Source organism: Ranitomeya variabilis, chromosome 2 (genome assembly GCF_051348905.1).
Source record: "Ranitomeya variabilis isolate aRanVar5 chromosome 2, aRanVar5.hap1, whole genome shotgun sequence".
NCBI classification, from domain to species: Eukaryota; Metazoa; Chordata; class Amphibia; order Anura; family Dendrobatidae; genus Ranitomeya; species Ranitomeya variabilis.
The window spans coordinates 36,865,692-36,886,798 of record NC_135233.1 but is presented as its reverse complement, the minus strand read 5'-3'; the positions used below and the strand labels follow the sequence as shown (position 1 = coordinate 36,886,798).

At 41.4% G+C, this 21,107-nt stretch overlaps 1 protein-coding gene across 1 annotated transcript in view; it reads right to left on the bottom strand.

The window, feature by feature from the left end:
- Nucleotides 1-21,107, bottom strand: part of USH2A (usherin) — a 930,843-nt gene that overhangs the window by 179,655 nt on the left and 730,081 nt on the right. The window contains exons 50-53 of the mRNA XM_077281431.1: nucleotides 18,382-18,389; nucleotides 12,013-12,236; nucleotides 10,698-10,911; nucleotides 9,662-9,859 (exon numbers count right to left, since the gene is read on the bottom strand). Of these exons, the coding sequence (XP_077137546.1) occupies nucleotides 9,662-9,859; nucleotides 10,698-10,911; nucleotides 12,013-12,236; nucleotides 18,382-18,389 (644 nt within the window). The remainder of the gene's footprint in view (nucleotides 1-9,661; nucleotides 9,860-10,697; nucleotides 10,912-12,012; nucleotides 12,237-18,381; nucleotides 18,390-21,107) is intronic.

Sequence of the window (21,107 nt, the reverse complement as noted above, 5' to 3'; positions counted from 1 at the left end):
TTCTTATCTAGATCTTGATTCATATATGCAGCGACACTTTTATATCTTTCTGATGTAGCAAATATATGCACAGGCACCCTTTATCCTTACGAGTAGTCTTTATATTGTTATTGAATTAGCCTTATACCATGATGGTGGTTCTAGTGACACCTGCTGGTGGACACAGTGTATTTAACTTTCATACCATCACCTTGGATGTATAACCATCTTCTATGCATTGGATTGCTTTGGTTACTTTGCCTTGCCCTCTTGTCTTTGAGTATCGTATTTATTTACTTATTATTATCTTTGCTCTTTTTAATGAAAATATATTAATAAAGTATTTCATATCTGACGTATTTGAGTGGTACTTCCCTTTTTGGGTATATATCATATTTTGGTTGTACACCATATTTTATCTGTTGGTCTGTATAATTGGGTAACTGATTGATTTTCTGTGTTTTCACAGTATTGCTTGACCATGGACGTTAAAGCTAGAGACCAGTTATGGCTCTCTAATATTGATACTATTTTCAAGGGTGAACATGTGCAAAGTATTGGTAATGATAGTGGAAGCACTAATGAATTAAAAAACTCGTTTAAATTTTTTATAAAGAAAAGAGCACGTGTTTGGTGGAATAAGGCCTCTCTTGAAAACTACCTAATGAAGAGCCTGATACCACGGGGCCTGAGAGTCAGGATCTTACCTTCTTTCCCTGTAGAAGATGCTATTGTTCGTAATAGGTGGGAAGAAACATGTACTGGTTGCTCAAGATCACTGATGGAAATTCTCATTGGTATAAACAAAAAGACCCTGGAGACCTTGGAGGTCGAGATTGAGGCACTCCAGGTGAAACTAACTAGTACCCTATCCCCTACTGAGATGGAGACTTTTAGAAATGAGATTGACAAATTACTAACAGTCTGGGTTAAGGAGATCCAGGATATAAAAACCAAAAAATTTCAGCGGGATCTGAATGATTTTCAAACTAATAACGTTTATAGATGGCAACAACCACATACTCCTCAGAGGACCCCATCCAATTCATCACTCTCCTCAATTGAGAGTACTTCTGGATCTCATCCATTTAGAGGAAGTTCTGGTCACAAGAGTAAGCGTGGTGGTGGCCACAGATTTAGCCCATACCAATATAGGAACTTGAGATCATCAAATAAAACCTCTAAGCTACAGGTAATAAACCTGTCTAACATTGAGCTGTCTAAGGATCAAATCGATGTTCTTAGTATGGGTTTAACATTTTCTCCTGTGGCGTCTTTTGATTATTTTACAGCCCTGAAAGATCTGCACCTCTTTGCGAGGAAGCTGGTCCTTACAAAGTTACATGACAAACCATCTACCTTGAATGAGTGGTCTCCTCAGGAACAAGAAACCATTGCCATACTAGAAGAGCTGAGTGGTGAAACTCCAACACCATCTACCGTGAGTAAATTCCCTACATTGAAACCTAAAAAATTTCCACCACTCAGTCTTTACCCTGACATCGAGTTATTCGTACGCTTGGTTTCTGATGAGTTCCGGCACATACCTGCTGGGATTCAACATGATAACCTAACGAGACAACAAAGGAAGGCCCTCAAAGAGTTAAGATCACTTAAGGACATTACAATCAAACCCTCAGACAAAGGGGGCAATGTTGTTTTATGGCCCTCCCTAATGTACGAGAAGGAGGCATATAAACAACTAAATGACCCCAAGTGCTACAAGAGGTTGACCTTCAATCCCACTTCTGCTTACCAGAACCAACTGAGGGATCTGTTAGAACAAGCCTTCTACAATGGGACTATTTCTAAAGAAATTATGGATGGACTAGTACCGGAAACACCACGTACACCTTGCCTTTATCTACTACCGAAGGTGCATAAGTCCACCATCAATCCCCCTGGGCGGCCTATTGTCTCAGGGGGTGGTGGACTATGCGAGCAGGTCAATAAATTTCTCGACTTTCACTTGAAACCTATGGTGGAAGACCTTCCATCATACATTCAAGATACTGGCGATGTACTTCGTAAATTAATGGACATTCCACTCGAGGCTGATATGTGGCTGGTGACTCTCGACGTAGAGTCGCTGTATACGTCAATCCGCCACAATGATGGGATTGAAGCCGTCAGGGGTTTTCTTCACATGTCGAGTAATGACAATGATTTGATTGAGCTCCTTATTACATTATTGGAGTATGCACTTACTCACAATTACTTCATGTTTAAAGAAGTCCTCTACCTCCAAATGCAAGGGACTGCCATGGGGGCTGCATTTGCGCCCTCATACGCAAATTTATTTATGGGGTCATGGGAGCGCGCTATCTTTCTCACTGACACCATCCCGCTGATTGAGAAGGTATGTACGTGGGTGCGGTTTATAGACGATATTTTCGTCATCTGGCAGGGTTCAGAGGTGGAGTTGATTTCATTCATTCGATCACTGAACAACAACACATTAAATATCAAACTGACCCATAAATACAGTCAGACATGTATTGAATTTTTGGACACGAAAATCTTTAAGGGTGAAGATGGATTCCTTCATACTGAAATATTCAGAAAAGAGACATCTGTGAACTCAGTACTACATGCCAAGTCTTCGCATCCAAGACCCTTAAAGGATAGCATCCCATATGGGCAATTTCTAAGATGTAGGAGGATTTGCTCCACTGAAGCCTCATTTAAAACTCAATCCCTTGAATTGGCACAACGCTTTTCACAAAGGGGATATTCGGATAGGACTATCCGACAGGGCTGGTCCAAGGCCAGTCAAAAGTCAAGGTGTGAGTTGTTGAAATGTAAACAAAGAAATTCTTCCAATACACCACCAGTGGTAAGATTTATCTCTGATTACAATGAAAAATGGCAACCCATGAGGCAGGCACTTGCCAAATTCTGGCCCATTATCATGAGTGATCCTACCCTAGCGAAGAATATCCCTGCAACACCGATGATTACCTACAGGAGATCACGAAATTTGAAAGACTTGTTAGTCCACAGTCAGTATAAAGGTACTGCAGGACCTAACCCATTCAATACCCGAGGACCTAAATGGGGTTTTTATCCCTGCAAGAAATGCCTGGCGTGTAGGAATATGGATAGGGCTTTGGACTTTAAAGATACAAAGGGTAATGTTTTCCAGATCACCCACAACATTACGTGTGCGACGGACTGTGTAATCTACTACGCCACTTGCCCATGTCATCTTATTTACATAGGTATGACCTCTAGACAACTGAAAGTCAGAACTCGGGAACACGTCTGTGATATTACCAATGCGTGTGGAGTGACGGATATGAACCTGCTTAAGCCAATACCACGACATTTTAAGGTTGCCCACAAATGCGATCCCAGCATGTTGAGGGTAATTGGCATTGACAGAATTTTGAAGGATTCCAGGGGTGGGAACTATAGAACCAAACTGGCCCAACTTGAAACTAAATGGATCTCCAGGATAGGCTCGCTTCAACCTGGCGGCCTTAATGAAGTCATGAGCTTTGCCTCCTTTCTTTAAATATGATTCCGTTCTGAATAGTTCTTTAAGTGCTTATCGATTTTCCACTAATATATTTTATATGTTTTTAATTACATTGTGAATACACATACATTGGTATGCTGTATGTCACCTTTTAACTTGTTGTTTTACCCCTTATTTGTGTTGCTAACTTCTCTTGTTGTCCGTCTTTTATAGTTTCTATTCATGACGTGTGTTTGGGATACCATCTAATGCTGCTACTTACCTTAACTTCTCCGCTATCCATTCGCCTTTCAGAGGAAGCATTCAAATGATGGCTCTACCTACAAGGAAATGAGAAAATATGAACATATGCTTTGTCTTGCTTGTTATACTTTGTTTTTTTCTCCACTATGTATCTGCATCTTATATTTATTATATTTATTCTTCATATTATATCTTGTTCATATTTCATGCACAGTGCACTTTAGTTATATGAATATTTTTCACTTTATCCGGTGTAATCCACTTTTAACCCCATTTTTATTCACATTTACAGTTTATTCCATTTTTATCTGCATCATTCTTCACGTTGTTTTACTACTTTTCCCTTATATTTAATGCCACAGGAATAGTATTATTGGCTGTATATCACTTTGCTATATATTGTGCCCCCACTAGTTTTAGTATAATTAACACTTGATATCATATCTTATTCCCTTGTATTTATTGCCATAGGAAGTTTATTATTACTCGTATATCACCCTGTCACTTGTTATGACCCTATTAGTTTTCAATGTATCTTTGTCATACTGCTATCTTTCATCTCTCTGTACACACATTACACACTTATCCCAGCACCTTTATGCCTCTTCGGTGCAGCGTAGTGCGCTTGCGCTCATCGGCCCGTGCGGGTTGCCGTGGTAACGTGTCCCGCAGCGTCGCTTCCTCCCTCACCTCTCTGACGCGTCGGAGTGGGGCGGGATGTAGTGACGTGGGACGCCGGACCTGCCGCTTCCTGCTCAGGGCACGATGGACGCTAGCGCCATGACAACCGCCGCACATATAAGGCTCCTATTGTGCCCCCTACATTACCACGACCCCCAGGAAGAAGCTACATTGCGAAACGCGCGTCGGGGTTTTTCCGCCCACTGCAATCCATCTCCCAGCAGGTATTTACACAGGACAATTTTGTTGCTATATTATACCTTTATGGTTCTCATGTATTGACCTATCTGATCCCTAGATTTGCACATGCATAGACACTTTATTCCGTCTAGGAATCTATTTATTTACTTCTTATCTAGATCTTGATTCATATATGCAGCGACACTTTTATATCTTTCTGATGTAGCAAATATATGCACAGGCACCCTTTATCCTTACGAGTAGTCTTTATATTGTTATTGAATTAGCCTTATACCATGATGGTGGTTCTAGTGACACCTGCTGGTGGACACAGTGTATTTAACTTTCATACCATCACCTTGGATGTATAACCATCTTCTATGCATTGGATTGCTTTGGTTACTTTGCCTTGCCCTCTTGTCTTTGAGTATCGTATTTATTTACTTATTATTATCTTTGCTCTTTTTAATGAAAATATATTAATAAAGTATTTCATATCTGACGTATTTGAGTGGTACTTCCCTTTTTGGGTATATTTGTATAACAGAGGGTGGGGCAAACAGAAGTCACAGGCCTTAATTAACAGTGGGAGGGGTAAACAGGACTCGCAGGCTTTTTACTACTACATCAGTTCAATGAGTTTTTTTTTTAAAACATACAGAGTAAAATAATAGATAACTACATATCTTTAATCTCAGCCTTCTCTCTTCTATCCTATGCAAATTGCCTCTTCAGAGAGGAACAGGACTAGAACTCTAGTGCCACCTATTGGAAGTAGCAATCTTAACAGTCAATGTCGACCCTTTTACCCCTTTACCCCCAAGGGTGGTTTGCACTTTATGGACCGGGCCAATTTTTACAATTCTGACCACTGTCCCTTTATGAGGTTATAACTCTGGAACCCTTCAACGGATCCCAGTGATTCTGACACTGTTTTCTTGTGACATATTGTACTTTATGATAGTGGTAACATTTCTTTGATATTACATGCGTTTATTTGTGAAAAAAAATGGAAATTTGGCGAACATTTTGAAAATTTCGCAATTTTCCAACTTTGAATTTTTATGCAATTAAATCAAAGAGATATGTCACACAAAATACTTAATAAGTAACATTTCCCACATGTCTACTTTACATCAGCACAATTTTGGAACCAAAATTTTTTTTTGTTAGGGAGTTATAAGGGTTAAAATTGACTAGCAATTTCTCATTTTTACAACACCATTTTTTTTTAGGGACCACATCTCATTTGAAGTCATTTTGAGGGGTCTATATGATAGAAAATACCCAAGTGTGACACCATTCTAAAAACTGCACCCCTCAAGGTGCTCAAAACCACATTCAAGAAGTTTATTAACCCTTCAGGTATTTCACAGGAATTTTTGGAATGTTTAAATAAAAATGAACATTTAACTTTTTTCACAAAAAATTTACTTCAGCTCCAATTTGTTTTATTTTACCAAGGGTAACAGGAGAAAATGGACCCCAAACGTTGTTGTACAATTTGTCCTGATTACGCTGATACCCCAAATGTGGGGTAAACCACTGTTTGGGCGCATTGGAGAGCTCGGAAGGGAAGGAGCGCCGTTTGACTTTTCAATGCAAAATTGACAGGAATTGAGATGTGACGCCATGTTGCGTTTGGAGAGCCACTGATGTGCCTAAACATTGAAACCCCCACAAGTGACACCATTTTGGAAAGTAGACCCCCTAAGGAACTTATCTAGATGTGTGGTGAGCACTTTGACCCACCAAGGGCTTCACAGAAGTTTATAATGCAGAGCTGTAAAAATAAAAAATCATTTTTTCACAAAAATGATATTTTTGCCCCCAGTTTTGTATTTTTCTGAGGGAAACAGGATAAATTGGACCCCCAAAGTTGTTGTCCAATTTGTCCTGAGTGTGCTGATACCCCATATGTGGGGGGGGGGGAACCACCGTTTGGGCGCATGGGAGGGCTCAGAAGGGAAGGAGCGCCATTTGGAATGCAGACTTAGATGGAATGGTCTGCAGGCGTCACATTGCATTTGCAGAGCCCCTAATGTACCTAAACAGTAGAAACCCCCCACAAGTGACACCATTTTGGAAAGTAGACCCACTAAGGAACTCATCTAGATGTGTTCTGAGATCTTTAAACCCCCAAGTGTTTCACTACAGTTTATAACGCAGAGCCGTGCAATTAAAAAAATATTTTTTTCCACAAAAATTATTTTTAGCCCCCAGTTTTGTATTTTTCCAAGGGTAACAGGAGAAATTGGACCCTAAATATTGTTGTCAATTTGTCCTGAGTATGCTGATACCTGATATGTGGGGGGGAACCACCGTTTGAGCGCATGGCAGAGCTCGGAAGGGAAGGAGCATCATTTGGAATGCAGACTTAGATGGATTGGTCTGCAGGCGTCACATTGCGTTTGCATAGCCCCTAATGTACCTAAACAGTAGAAACCCCCCACAAGTGACCCCATATTGGAAACTAGACCCCCCAAGGAACTTATCTAGATGTGTTGTGAGAACTTTGACCCCCAAGTGTTTCACTACAGTTTATAACGCAGAGCCGTGAAAATAAAAAATCTTTTTTTTTCCCACAAAAATTATTTTTTAGCCCCCAGTTTTGTATTTTCCCAAAGGTAACAGGAGAACTTGGACCCCAAAAGTTGTTGTCCAATTTGTCCTGAGTACGCTGATATCCCACATGTTGGGGTAAACCCCTGTGTGGGCACACGGGAGAGCTCGGAAGGGAAGGAGCACTGTTTTACTTTTTCAACGCAGAATTGGCTGGAATTGAGATCGGACGCCATGTCGCGTTTGGAGAGCCCCTGATGTGCCTAAACAGTGGAAACCCCCCAATTATAACTGAAACCTTAATGCAAACACACCCCTAACCCTAATCCCAACTGTAACCCTAACCACACCTCTAACCCAGACACACCCCTAACCCTAATCCCAACCCTATTCCCAACCGTAAATGTAATCTAAACCCTAACCCTAACTTAAGCCCCAACCCTAACTTTAGCCCCAACCCTAACTGTAGCCTTAACCCTAGCCCCAACCCTAGCCCTTACCCTAGCCCTAACCCTAGCCCTAACCCTAGCCCTAACCCAGGCTCTAGCCCTAACCCTAACCCTAGCCCTAACCCTAACCCTAGCCCCAACCCTAACCCTAGCCCTAACCCTAACCCTAACCCTATCCTTAACCCTAACCCTAATCCTAACCCTAGCCCTAACCCTAACGGGAAAATGGAAATAAATAGTTTTTTTAAATTTTTTAATTTTTCACTAACTAAAGGGGTGATGAAGGGGGGTTTGATTTACTTTTATAGCGGGTTATTTAGCGGATTTTTATGATTGGCAGCCGTCACACACTGAAAGACGCTTTTTATTGCAAAAAATATTTTTTGCGTTACCACATTTTGAGAGCTATAATTTTTCCAGATTTTGGTCCACAGAGTCATGTGAGGTCTTGTTTTTTGCAGGACGAGTTGACGTTTTTATTGGTAACATTTTCAGGCACGTGACATTTTTTGTTCGCTTTTTATTCCGATTTTTGTGAGGCACAATGACCAAAAACCAGATATTCATGAATTTCTTTTGGGGGAGGCGTTTATACCGTTCCGCGTTTGGTAAAATTGATAAAGCAGTTTTATTCTTCGGGTCAGTACGATTACAGCGATATCTCATTTATATCATTTTTTTATGTTTTGGCGCTTTTATACGATAACTATTTTATAGAAAAAATAATTATTTTGGCATCGCTTTATTCTGAGGACTATAACTTTTTTATTTTTTTGCTGATGATGCTGTATGGCAGATCTTTTTTTGCGGGACAAAATGACGCTTTCAGCGGTACCATGGTTATTTATATCTATCTTTTTGATCGCGTGTTATTCCACTTTTTGTTCGGCGGTATGATAATAAAGCGTTGTTTTTTGCCTCGTTTTTTTTTTTTTCCTTACGGTGTTTAATAAAGGGGTTAACTAGTGGGACAGTTTTATAGGTTGGGTCGTTACGGACGCGGTGATACTAAATATGTGTACTTTTATTGTTTTTTTTTATTTATTTAGATAAAGAAATGTATTTATGGGAATAATTTTTTTTTCTTTATTTAGGAATTTTATTTTTTTTTTTTTTACACATGTGGACATTTTTTTTTAACTTTTTTACTTTGTCCCAAGGGGTGACATTACAGATCGGTGATCTGACAGTGTGCACAGCACTCTGTCAGATCTGCGATCTGCTGTGCAGGGCTGCAGGCTTACCAGCGTCTGCTCTGAGCAGGCACTCGGTAAGCCACCTCCCTCCCTGCAGGACCCGGATTCCGCGGCCATCTTGGATCCGGGACCTGCAGCGAGGAAGGAGGTAGGAGACCCTCGGAACAACGCGATCACATCACGTTGCTCCGGGGGTCTCAGGGAAGCACGCAGGGAGCCCCTTCCCTGCGCGATGCTTCCCTATACCGCCGGCACACCACGATCATATTTGATCGCGGTGTGGCGGGGGTTAATGTGCCGGGGGCGGTCCGTGACCGCTCCTGGCACATAGCACCAGATGTCAGCTGCGACAGGCAGCTGACACCCGGCCGCGATCGGCCGCGCTCCCCCCGTGAGCGCGTCCGATCGCGCTGGATGTACTATTCCGTCCTTGGGAAGTAGGGCCCACCCCACATGGACGGAATAGTACGTCCAATGACAGAAAGGGGTTAAGGAGCCTTGTTACATGACTTAGGATAATAGCCAAACCAGAATCTCAATTTGCAGACACTGTGTTTCAGGGTACTGTCCCTCATCAGTGCAAAGCGGAGATCTGGTTTGGCTGAGTGAGAGGCGTCTGACCGGGATCCAAGAAGTATCGTTTCTCCTTGTGGAGAGTGACATGATAAGCATGTCGAGGTGAGGAGACTTAAAGCCGCAATGCTCCTCTGGGAAATATGCAAATTGTCTCTTCAGAAAGGAAGAGGACTAGAACTCTAGTGCCACCTATTGGAAGTAGTAATCCTACCAGTCAATGTCGACCCTTTGACGAGCCTTGTCACATGACTTAAGATCCTATGAAGTCAAATAGAAGAACTTTGGGAATTCTAACATTGAAGCATTATACATACCATTCAGCTTCCTAGGTTCCTGCCAGTTCAGTGAGATGATACCTTCCCGATTTTCCGATACAGTCCATCTTGGAGGGCTCAGTCCTTGCGGTATATCCTGATTAGTAGTGACTCTACTCACATTGCTGAAACTGTAGCCAAAACTATTCCAGGTTGATATTCGATATTCATAGGTTGTGAAAGGGTCCAGACCAGTATCTGAAAGGCAAAACAACATTCATAGCACTATGTAAAAATTATTATTTTATTATTTATTTATTTTTTAAAAGTCAGTGGGTCCGATTGATAATACCCACCAGTACTAATAATTGGGGATGTTTCACTACTCTTGGGAATCTAGGGATGATATCAAACATGGAGAGCGGGAAGTCCCACGACACAGAGGGGACTTTATTTTTTATTGTCACATTTAACCAGGATCTATGGCGGCTTTACGTCTGCAACCTGACGCTGATCTAAAAATACGTATAATAAACTGCTTCCACTGCTGGTGTCTGCCAGAAAAACGAATGTGCTGCTCAGATTTACTATTCATTTGGCAAGTGACAAACAGGCGGAGGAGGAGTAACATAGGAACAACAACAACAAAAAATACTAACAAATGCTAAACAAAATATATAAGCTAAGTAAGCAAAATAAATAAAATAGATAAATAAAAAATATGTTAATATTTAATGGTGAATGCTGGTATCTAAAAAAATACATAAATGTAAGAAATGTCAGGCCTGTTTATAGTAGCTAACATACAAATGGAGCTTTTTTTACTTCCTGTATGATCAGCGGGGGGCCCCTTTAATTAGACATGTGGCTATAAACTTGGGGGTCTCGCTGCAAAAGTGTGAATGGAAGGACTGGAAACAAAAAAAATAATCACCCTCTAGTAAACCCCTCTCAGTAAAGGGCCGTTCTCTTCTGGGCTCTGGTTTATAGAAGGCTTTTCATTGGCTTTTTTTCCAGGAGCAGTTAATGAGGGTTGTTGTCCCCAGATTTAGAATAGAAAAAGTAAAAGTAAATTTTTTTATTAATATATATTTACCAGTAAAATAATATCGGTCTGATCTTCCAGCGTAAACAACTTCCTCATCTGTCCAGCAGTTCTCCTCCTCCTCCTCCTCCGCGCGGCTTTTATCACTTATTACGCCTCTCACTGAGAAACAAGAATCAGCGCTGGCGTTAAAATGACACTGCCCACAGTATGCAGAGCCCGACCGTGAGAGCGGGCACACCGCACCGGATCTGCAGCCGCCTCCCTTCAGGGAAAAACAAATATAAACATTAAAAACATCAATATTTATAATAAATAAGTAAAATGTATGAATAAGTAGCCAGCAAAATCAAATGCTAGACATCATATAAGGCAGTGTTCGCATTTGCATTATATATATATAGGGAGGATAGATATAAATGATAGATATGATAGATATATTCATAGATATTCAAATATCTATAGATCTAATATCTTTCTATCATCTATTATCTATTTATGTATTATTCTATTATCTATCTTATCTATCATTTATCATCTATCTTATATCTATCTATTATATATTATCTATCTATCTATCTATTATCTATCATCTATCTATCTATTATCTATCTATTATCTATCTATTATATATTATCTATCTATCTATCTATTATCTATCATCTATCTATTATCTATCTATCTATTATCTATCATCTATTATCTATCTATCTATCTATCTATCTATCTATCTATCTATCTATTATCTATCTATCATCTATCTATCTATCTATCTATCTATCTATCATCTATCTATCTATTATCTATCTATCTATTATCTATCATCTATTATCTATCTATCTATCTATCTATCTATCTATCTATCTATTATCTATCTATCTATCTATCTATCTATTATCTATCTATCATCTATCTATCTATCTATCTATCTATCTATCTATCTGTTATCTATCTATCATCTATCTATTATCTTTCTATTATCCATCATCTATCTATTATCTGTCATCTATTATCTATCTATCTATCTATCTATCTATCTATCTATCTATCTATCATCTATCTATTATCCATCATCTATCTATTATCTGTCATCTATTATCTATCTATCTATCTATCTATCTATCTATCTATCTATCATCTATTATCTATCTATCATCATCTATTATCTATCTATCTATTACCCATCTATCTATGTATCCATCCTTCTTGAGAATATATATCTATATCACTCTATGGCGTTACATCATAAATAACTTTTTGAACTTTCATCCCAATGCGTCGGTCACATCATGGAAACTTCTAAAACCTCCTTTCAGAAATAGGCCGGTTATCGGAGCATCGAGAAGACATGGCTTTCTTTAATTACCGTGATAAAGCTTTCTGTCGATGGCTTGTCAGAACAAACATGAGTCACTGGATTATATCCAACTCCTTTACAGCAGTGCTCGTCTTCGGTAATCAGCTCAGTTTCACAGCATTTTAATGGAATTCCATTATTTAACTTTAGATGAGCTTTAAATTGTCCATTAGGTCCCGAACAGCAGGTCGTGTCTGACACATTCACATAGTCTTGGCCGCAGCAGGACATTCCTACAAAGTGCAATTACATATATAACCGTCAAAAACTTATACGTATAATAAGATATATATAACGTTCTATGTGAGCGAGACAGAGGCCAAACAAGGGATTTAGAAACCTTCTATATGATCTATTCAACAAGACACTGAAGCTTCGGGTCCTTCCACCTTAATCGGCGCCATTTACAATACTGCTGTCTTCTCATTGCAACCTCGGCAACTGTATAACTATGCAACTGGCAATTAACAAGTTGAAGCCCTGTGGTATTACAAAGGCACGTGCAAGCGTGAACCAACGGGGTTTTATGGAATACACAATGGCTCACGATCTTTTTGGTCATAGGCCTAGTTGGAGCACCACCATTTAGTTGCCTACACAGGCACTCCGCTAACTTTTCAAGCTAAATAGTCTTAGGGTACTGTCACATAGTGCAATTTTCATTGCTACGACGGCACGATCCGTGACGTCGCAGCGTCGTATGATTATCGCTCCAGCGTCGTAGACTGCGGTCACACTTTGCAATCACGGCGCTGGAGCGATGCCGAAGTCCCCGGGTAACCAGGGTAAACATCGGGTAACTAAGCGCAGGGCCGCGCTTAGTAACCCGATGTTTACCCTGGTTACCAGCGTAAACGTTAAAAAAACAAACAGTACATACTTACATTCCGGTGTCTGTCCTCCGGCGTCTCAGCTTCTCTGCACTGTGTAAGCACCATAGCCGGAAAGCAGAGCGGTGACGTCACCGCGTCACTCGCTTTCCGGCCGGCAGGCGCTCACACAGTGCAGAGAAGCTGAGACGCCGGGGACAGACACCGGAATGTAAGTATGTACTGTTTGTTTTTTTAACGTTTACGCTGGTAACCAGGGTAAACATCGGGTTACTAAGCGCGGCCCTGCGCTTAGTTACCCGATGTTTACCCTGGTTACAAGCGAACACATCGCTGGATCGCTGTCACACACAACGATCCAGCGATGTCAGCGGGTGATCAAGCGACGAAAGAAAGTTCCAAACGATCTGCTACGACGTACGATTCTCAGCGTGATGTCTGATCGCAGTAGCGTGTCAGACACAGCGATATCGTAACGATATCGCTAGAACGTCACGAATCGTGCTGTCGTAGCGATCAAAATTGCACTGTGTGACAGTACCCTTAGTTGTAGTACCAGGCATAGCCACGACTGAGTATATGGTGCTGTGCTGTATAAACAATCAATTGGCACTAGTGGTGGGTTATTGGGTCATAGGACGGGCCATCAATATTTACATCAAGAATAGGTGTGATAAATGAATCATGGCTGTGATGTTGACAAGAGGTTTCCCAAAGTCTCAAGACCACCTCTCTATAAACTATATATATTGCGATTGAACATTTGGGCTAACACTCCAATCATATAGAGGTCTTTGGGTCCCCCATTCTCAATAACATTGGGAGTCTTAGCTATCCCTTTAAAAAAAAGGATCAGTTAAGGAGTGACCAGTTTTTCCTCTAGTTTTATTCTCTCTACACCCTAGAGTATTTAGTTTTTTTGTATTTTTTAAATCTGCCATACGGTTTCTGAGATACGGACCTTTTTATTTAGTGCTAATTTTTATGGTCTTTTCCTAGGGGGCATGTCTCACAGGGTAATTATGCAGATCAGCATAAAGACACGCCCCAGAGGATCCTGTGAGCCACAATCTCATAGGAAAGACTATAAAAACGAGTAATAAGTGAAAAGACTGATATCTCTGGCACCGTGCAGCAGATTTACAAAAAACAAAAACAGGAATACTCAGCAGAGCGGCAGGAAAAACAAGAACAAGAACTGGACTCTTTTTACCTGGCACTAGTTCCTCTATAAGGGCCCCTTAATTGCTATATCCATTTCTACTGATATTTTTAGGCTAAAGTGTCATTTTATAAGACAGACAGCCTTCTGACGCCGTCCCCCCCGGAGCCCACGATATTTTTCTTCTTCTCAGATTTGATGACACTTATGACAGATCTCAAGAAACTGATCATAAAAACTCATAAACGCGATGCCGATAGCTGGAAAGGGCCTCTGACAGACAGACTGAAATTTTCATAATGAACCATTGCAGCTTGAGAGAGAGAGAGAAAAAGAAGAAGAAAACAATAGACGTTACGGAAAAATTCTATCTGTGACAGAATCGGAAACTTCAGCCAAGAATTCAGTCGCCTAACACAAAATGACTCCCTTTCTAGTTTCTTTAGTAAACCATTACTTTTTTTTTTTAATTATTATCAACCTTGTTCCAGTGTGATAAATTGCTAATTACTTAATACCCTAATCAGCGTTCATTCTTTGCAAAGATAAACTGTGACAGGGCCATTAATTTAAATAGTAATTTCACTTAATAGCCAGAACGGCGCACCAGATTTTTATGCAGCATTTTCTGAAGACTGCATCCATCACGGAAATATTCTGACATAAAGATGTCTGACATGCACTAACTCACTTAGGGAGAGCAGATGTTGCGGAGCAGAGTTTGATCGTAATTCCCATAGTGCATCACTTCAGCATGAATGAACTGCAAATGCAGAGCTAGACAATTGTGCGGAGCTGCATTGTGTAGCCTATGACCCCTGCCTAATTCATCACATGTTCTCCAGCACTTGACTTTTGATCTGTAACATCAGAGGGGAATTTTTCGCTCAACCACAACAAAAAACAAAATAGGTTCAGGACCCAACAATTATATCTTCTGTGCCGTCCTGAAGACTAAAAAACTATGTATGTTGTGTGTTATGTATGGTTGTCAGTGAGTGAGTATCTAAACGTAGTGCTGCAGAGCACCAATTACAGTTGAGCAAAAAGATTAGCAGTACCTTAGTCCAGTAGCCACATCGGCAGGTCATCGTTGCTGGACCAGAACCCTATGAACCTCCTCCTACTTTCCAACATCCCTAGCTCATCTACTGGACCCCATAATTATATCTTCTGTGCCAACCTGAAGACTAAAAATGTATGTGTGTTGTGTGTTATGTATGGTTGTCAGTGGGTCAGTATCTAAATATAGGGCTACAGAGCACCAATTATGGTTGAGCAAAAAGATTAGCAGTACCTTAGTCTAGTAGCTACATCAGCAGTTCATGGTTGCCGAACTAGAGGCCTATGAACCTCCTTCTTCTTCCGGCAATGCCAGTCCATCTTCTGATTAGGAGACTAATAGTTGCAGCTCGCGCATGAAGAGATGTTGGTGGGTAGAAGAAGGTGGTGGGGCTCTGGTGAGGCATCCTTGGACTACTGATATAACTGGTGGACCAGGGTTCTATGAACCTCCTCCTGTCTGCTTACCGACATCTCCAGTACATCTGCTGATTAGTTGACCCAGCACAATGCAATCGTTGCAGCTGTCGACAGGTAGGAGGAGATGTCAGGGCACTGGTCCGACTGCTATGGACTACAGACGTAACCACTGGACCAAGGTCTTTTGAATCTTTTTTCTCTACTCTAGTACAAATCAATGATCTAACAACGTGATCGACTCTCTTTTCAAGCTCTCTCGGGATTGAACGATTGTTAGAACAAACATTTGGTCACCATTCAGTTTGCATAATGTCAGCAACACATCACTGGTATGTAGGCAGATGTACTGATGAAAATTATGATTTTAGGGCTCAGATAAATGATCCAATCAGTTGGTGAATTAGTGTTTTGCTTGTTTCTTTAATTAATTGGCGCTATGTTTATACAAGCCAATGATGTGGAGGAAGCATCCTTAAAAAAACATAGTTTGGTGAATTATCAACCCATGTAAAGGAGTCTTAACAGGATTGGTCACCGTAGGGCTACAGAGTACCAATTATGGTTAAGCAATAAGATTTCCAGTATGCCAATCCAGTAGCCACATCAGTAGTTCATGGTTTCCAGACCAGAACCCTTTGAACCTCCTTCTACTTGCCAGCATCCCCAGTACACACATGAAGAGGTGCTGACAGGTGGAAGGGCTCATGTCTGTCAGACATGGACTACTGACATAACCGGTGGACCAGGGTGCTGTGAATCTTTTTGCTCAATTCTAGTGCAGATCAATGATCTAAAAGGTCAATTGACTCTCATTTAGAGATTTCTCGTGATCGAACAATTGTTAGAACAAACATTTGGTCCCAATGTAGTTTGCATTTTGTCGGCAGCACTTCATCTGTACGTAGGCATTTTAGTGCTCTGATAAATTATCCCATCAGTGAATTAGTTTGTGCTTAGCTGATTTCTTCAGTTGATCGGTGGTATGTTTACACAAGCCAGTGATCGGGAATGAGCATCCTTAATAACCATTTGGTCTGGTCAATTATATGCCCATGCAAAGGGGTCTTAAAAGAATCAGTCACCAGATACCAGATTTCACTATATTAACTGCAAATTTTATTGGATAGATCACTTTGACCAGGTGAGACTAGTGTACTAAAAAAAACGTACCGCATATGGATATAAAAAACAAACGTGTGAAGGGGGCCTTAGAATAATTGCATAATCATTATTAGAGATGAGAAAACTTGTTCGGAAAATGTTTGCTAATCTCCAACCAGGCACAAACATAGCACATTCGGATTCGTGTTTGGTTTCATGAGTATTTTTACTCAAATTTGGCAAAATGTGGTCACAGTTCGGTAAATCATTGCATTTCCACTAATGCTTTTGCTATTACTTTGGCTAGGATAGTGGTGCTGTATTATAAGCGTGGATGATTGGGGGGACGTGATTGATGAGGGGAGGGAGTGTGGAGAGGCTAGAGGAGCAGTGCGGAGCAGAAACCATCCACAACGTCATGACACAAGGTCTTCTGTGATTGGCTGCCGAAGTCACATGTCACTGGCAATATATAAAGCGGACTTCTTGTTTTGCTAGCGCTATTTTCTCAGTGTCACAGTGCAGAGAAGCCGCTCCTGATAGTGCTGCAAGTGAGCTTGTCACTTAGCTAGATAGGTGTCACGCATGGTGTAGGAAAGACTAAGTGCAACATGAAGGGATGAGAGGAAGGGAGCTCAACACTAGGGGAGGGGGGAGTGGAGACCCCTAGGCAGACCTAAAGTCACCTTGTCTGCCCTAAACGTCCCTATATACAGTGGGAAAAAAAGTATTTAGTCAGCCAACAATTGTGCAAGTTCTCCCACTTAAAAAGATGAGAGAGGCCTGTAATTGACATCATAGGTAGACTACAACTATGAGAGTCAAAATGAGAAAACAAATCCAAAAAATCACCTTGTCTGATTTGGCAAGATTTAAAAGTGGAGTGAGTATTATCAAGGAGGACACTACTTTGGCACCTGGCTTGCAAGGGTGAATACCCAGTCTGTGCCTAATTACCTGTCTGAGTTTGGTGATGTGTTTTCAGAGCAGGAGTGCCAAGAACTTCCTCCCAATCATTTTTATGACTGCGCAGTTAATCTTGTCCCTGGGGTCAAGCTGCGAAAGAGCAGAATATATAATATCTCTGGTCCAGAGAGGCAGGCCATGAAAAACTATATCACGAAAAGTTTGGCAAAGGGTCAGACCATCCTCATCCCCCATTGCTGCAAAATATGGGGGTTTATGCCCCTGCCTAGATTTCCGCAAACTGAATCAGATCACGGTCCGGGATCCATATCTGCTCCCTCTCATCCCGGACCTCTTTACTCAAATAGTAGGAGCAAAATGGTTTTCTAAACTGGATCTCAGGGTGTCATATAATCTCATTTGTATTAAAGAGGAAGATGAGTGGAAAACAACTTTCAGTAAGCCTGAGGCACACTATGAGAACTTTGTGATGCCATTTGGGTTGACGAATATTCCCGCCCATCATTCAGCACTTTGTAAATGACATCTTTGGACACCTGGTAGGTAGATTTATTGTAATCTATCTTGAGGACATGTTAATTTATTCACCTGATTTTGAGTCACATCAGATACATGTCAGGCAGGTCTTACATACACTCAGCGTTAATAAATTATTTGTCAAACCAGAGAAATGTATGTATGTATGAGGAGATCCCCTTTCTAGGATATATGTTATCGTCCACCATTTTTTGCATGGACTCAGCGAAAGTCGTAGTAGCCAAACCTCTGAAGGATATGACCAGGAAAGGGACAGACGTTTCTAAGTGGTCCAGTACGGCCAAGGAGGCATTCGAAACCTTGTAGGAGTGTTTTGCATCTGCACCGATTCTCATACACCCGGAAGTCTCTCAGCCTTTTATTGTAGAAGTTGACGCATCTCAATTGGGGATGGGGACTGTACTGTCACAGGGTGCATCTCGTGGTACATGTGATCCATGTTCATACTTTTCTAAAAAGAACTCATCTGCAGAGAAAAATTATGACATTGGTAACAGGGAACTCTTGGCAATCAAGTGGGCCTTTGAAGAGTGGTGCCATTTTCTGGAGGGAGCAGTTCATCCGGTTATGATAATCACGGATTATAAGAATCTCATATATCTAGTGTTAGGAGTTGATTTCCTGCTGCTGCACAGGGGGAATTTCAAGCTGTGTCTGCTGCGGTCTCCCATTCTGCATCGGCCGCAGTGGAGCCTGCTCAGCGGAGATGTCGGTCCCAGTGTCTCACTGAGTCTGATATTGTGCAAAGGGTTACTGCTGCCTCTCCAGGCTCTGCTATTTTACCCTGCACTGATCTGCAGGCTTTTCTGGGACTAAGTCCTGCTTTGCACACACTGAGCATGCCCAGGGTAAGATCTCTCAGTGGAGATCAAGGGTCACATGCTCAGGTACTGCAGCAACTTCCATTGGTCCTCCAGGAAGGTCCTGTACCTGATCAAGTTCTGTGGCAGTCTTCCATTGGTCCTTCTTGGAAGGTCCTGTAGGTGCTGCAGCTATATAAGGTTCTCATGACCGCACGGCCATGCGCTAGTGTCAAATATGTACGAGCTCAGCGACAGTGTGGTTGTGTGTGTGGTCAGGGACCCCGGGTTGCGAACGCACCTATCCCATCTAATAAATATATTCGGTGCGTTCCGCCAACCCTAACATCTAGAATCTGTGAAATGTCTAACGCCTCAACAGGTAAGATGGGCATTGTTCTTCACCAGGTTTAACTTTTTTGTTACATATAGGCTGGGGAACACGAACATTAAGGTGGATGCCTTATCTCATTGTTTTCCTGGGGGTGGAGATAATTGTGAACCTGTTCCTATACTACAAAAAGTTAGGTGGTTATTGCATCGATATGCTCTGATCTTGAAAAAGAGGTTGATGATGCTCAGGGGGTTGCCTCTGCTGCCTGTACGTTAGGTAAACTGTTTGTGCCTGTAAATCTGCGTCTGAGAGTTCTTAGTGAACATCATGATTCAGTCTTGGCCAGCCATCTTGGTAATAAAGCCACTACAGATCTTCTTACTGTGTTTTTGTAGTCAGGGGAACATCAGAATGTTCGGGATATGTAGCCGCCTGCAGTGTCTGTGCACATTCTAAAACCTTTCATACTCGTCTGTCTGGGACCCTCCAACCATTGGCGATTTCCAGTAGACATTTAACTCATTTATAGATCAATTTTAATACTGATCTACCCGTGTTGGCAGGTAATACTGTAATTTTGGTGGTAGTGGACAGATTCAGTGAAATGTCACATTTTATTGCGCTACCCACTTTACCTAGCGTCAAGACCTTGGCTCAAATTTCCATCAGTGAGATTGTAAAATTACATGGGATCCCTACTGATATTGTTTCTGACCTAGGGGTGCAGTTTATTTCCAAATTTTGGAGGGCGTTTTGCACCCGCTTGGGGATCCACCTGTTCTCTTAAGCATTTCACACTCAGTCTAATGGCCAAACTGAATGAGTTAACCAGAATCTTGAGACTTACGGTATATTAGGTGTTGTGTGTCTGAGAATCAGGAAGATCGGGTTACCTACTTACCTCTAGCTGAATTTGCAGTAAATAATCATCATGAGTCTACTGGTAAATCCCAATATGGGTTTCATCCTCAGTTCAGCTCATTTAATAGGAATTGTTCTTCTGAAACACCTGAAGAAGAACCATTTTCATCAATTGCGCCTGTGTGGCAACGGGTTATTGATAACACACAGACCTGGACCCACCAAACGTCTCATTTCAGCCACACTCTGATATTTGGACCCCATCTTCCTCAAATTATCAATAACCCGTTGCCACACAGGCGCAATTGATGAAAATGGTTCTTCTTCTACTTTGGTATAACCCCATCCTCCACTCCCCAGTGTTTACCTCTGTTGTTTATGTGTTGTATATTTGTATGATTGGAATTTTCATTTATTCCTCTTCGTATTACCTTGTTAGTCTGGTTGGTGTACTACGGTACACTACTATTCCCCTCTTCCCTGGCTGAGGGAAGAGTACAGACTTAGGGCGGATTCCGGAGCTAACGCAAGGTACGTGACCCCAGCAACTTTCCAATCAGAATTAATCTGGGGAACAGGGTGAGCTAGGGCACCCCTAGTGTTAGAGACAGGGAAGGAGCCCCTGGTCCTGGGACACACAACAACAGTGTGAGTCGTGGCAGGATGCTAGAGAACTTCTTCAAATTTTACTGTGGAAACCTTTGACCCTTTTCCAATTTTCCTGTCTATCTTGCCATCCACTTGCTCGGACATGACATAAAACTCCGAGGGCGAATGCAAAAATCCATAACAAAGTCAATTACCGTGTGTCATTATGATGGTGACTTCTAATAACGCAAAACAAGTCTTTGGGACCCAAGGCATAAGGACGAAGCCACATGTCCATGGACGGAAACCTTCGTATGGTCACCAGAGCCAAATTATCTTTACATCTATGACCACTTTGATTTGGGCCACCTTTTGGCCAATACCAAGGCTATCCCCACCCTACAATACTTTGTTATGTGATCTACACAACAATATTCTATCCTGCCGTTTACTGTCAGCCCACATTTCCTCAGGAAAGTCAA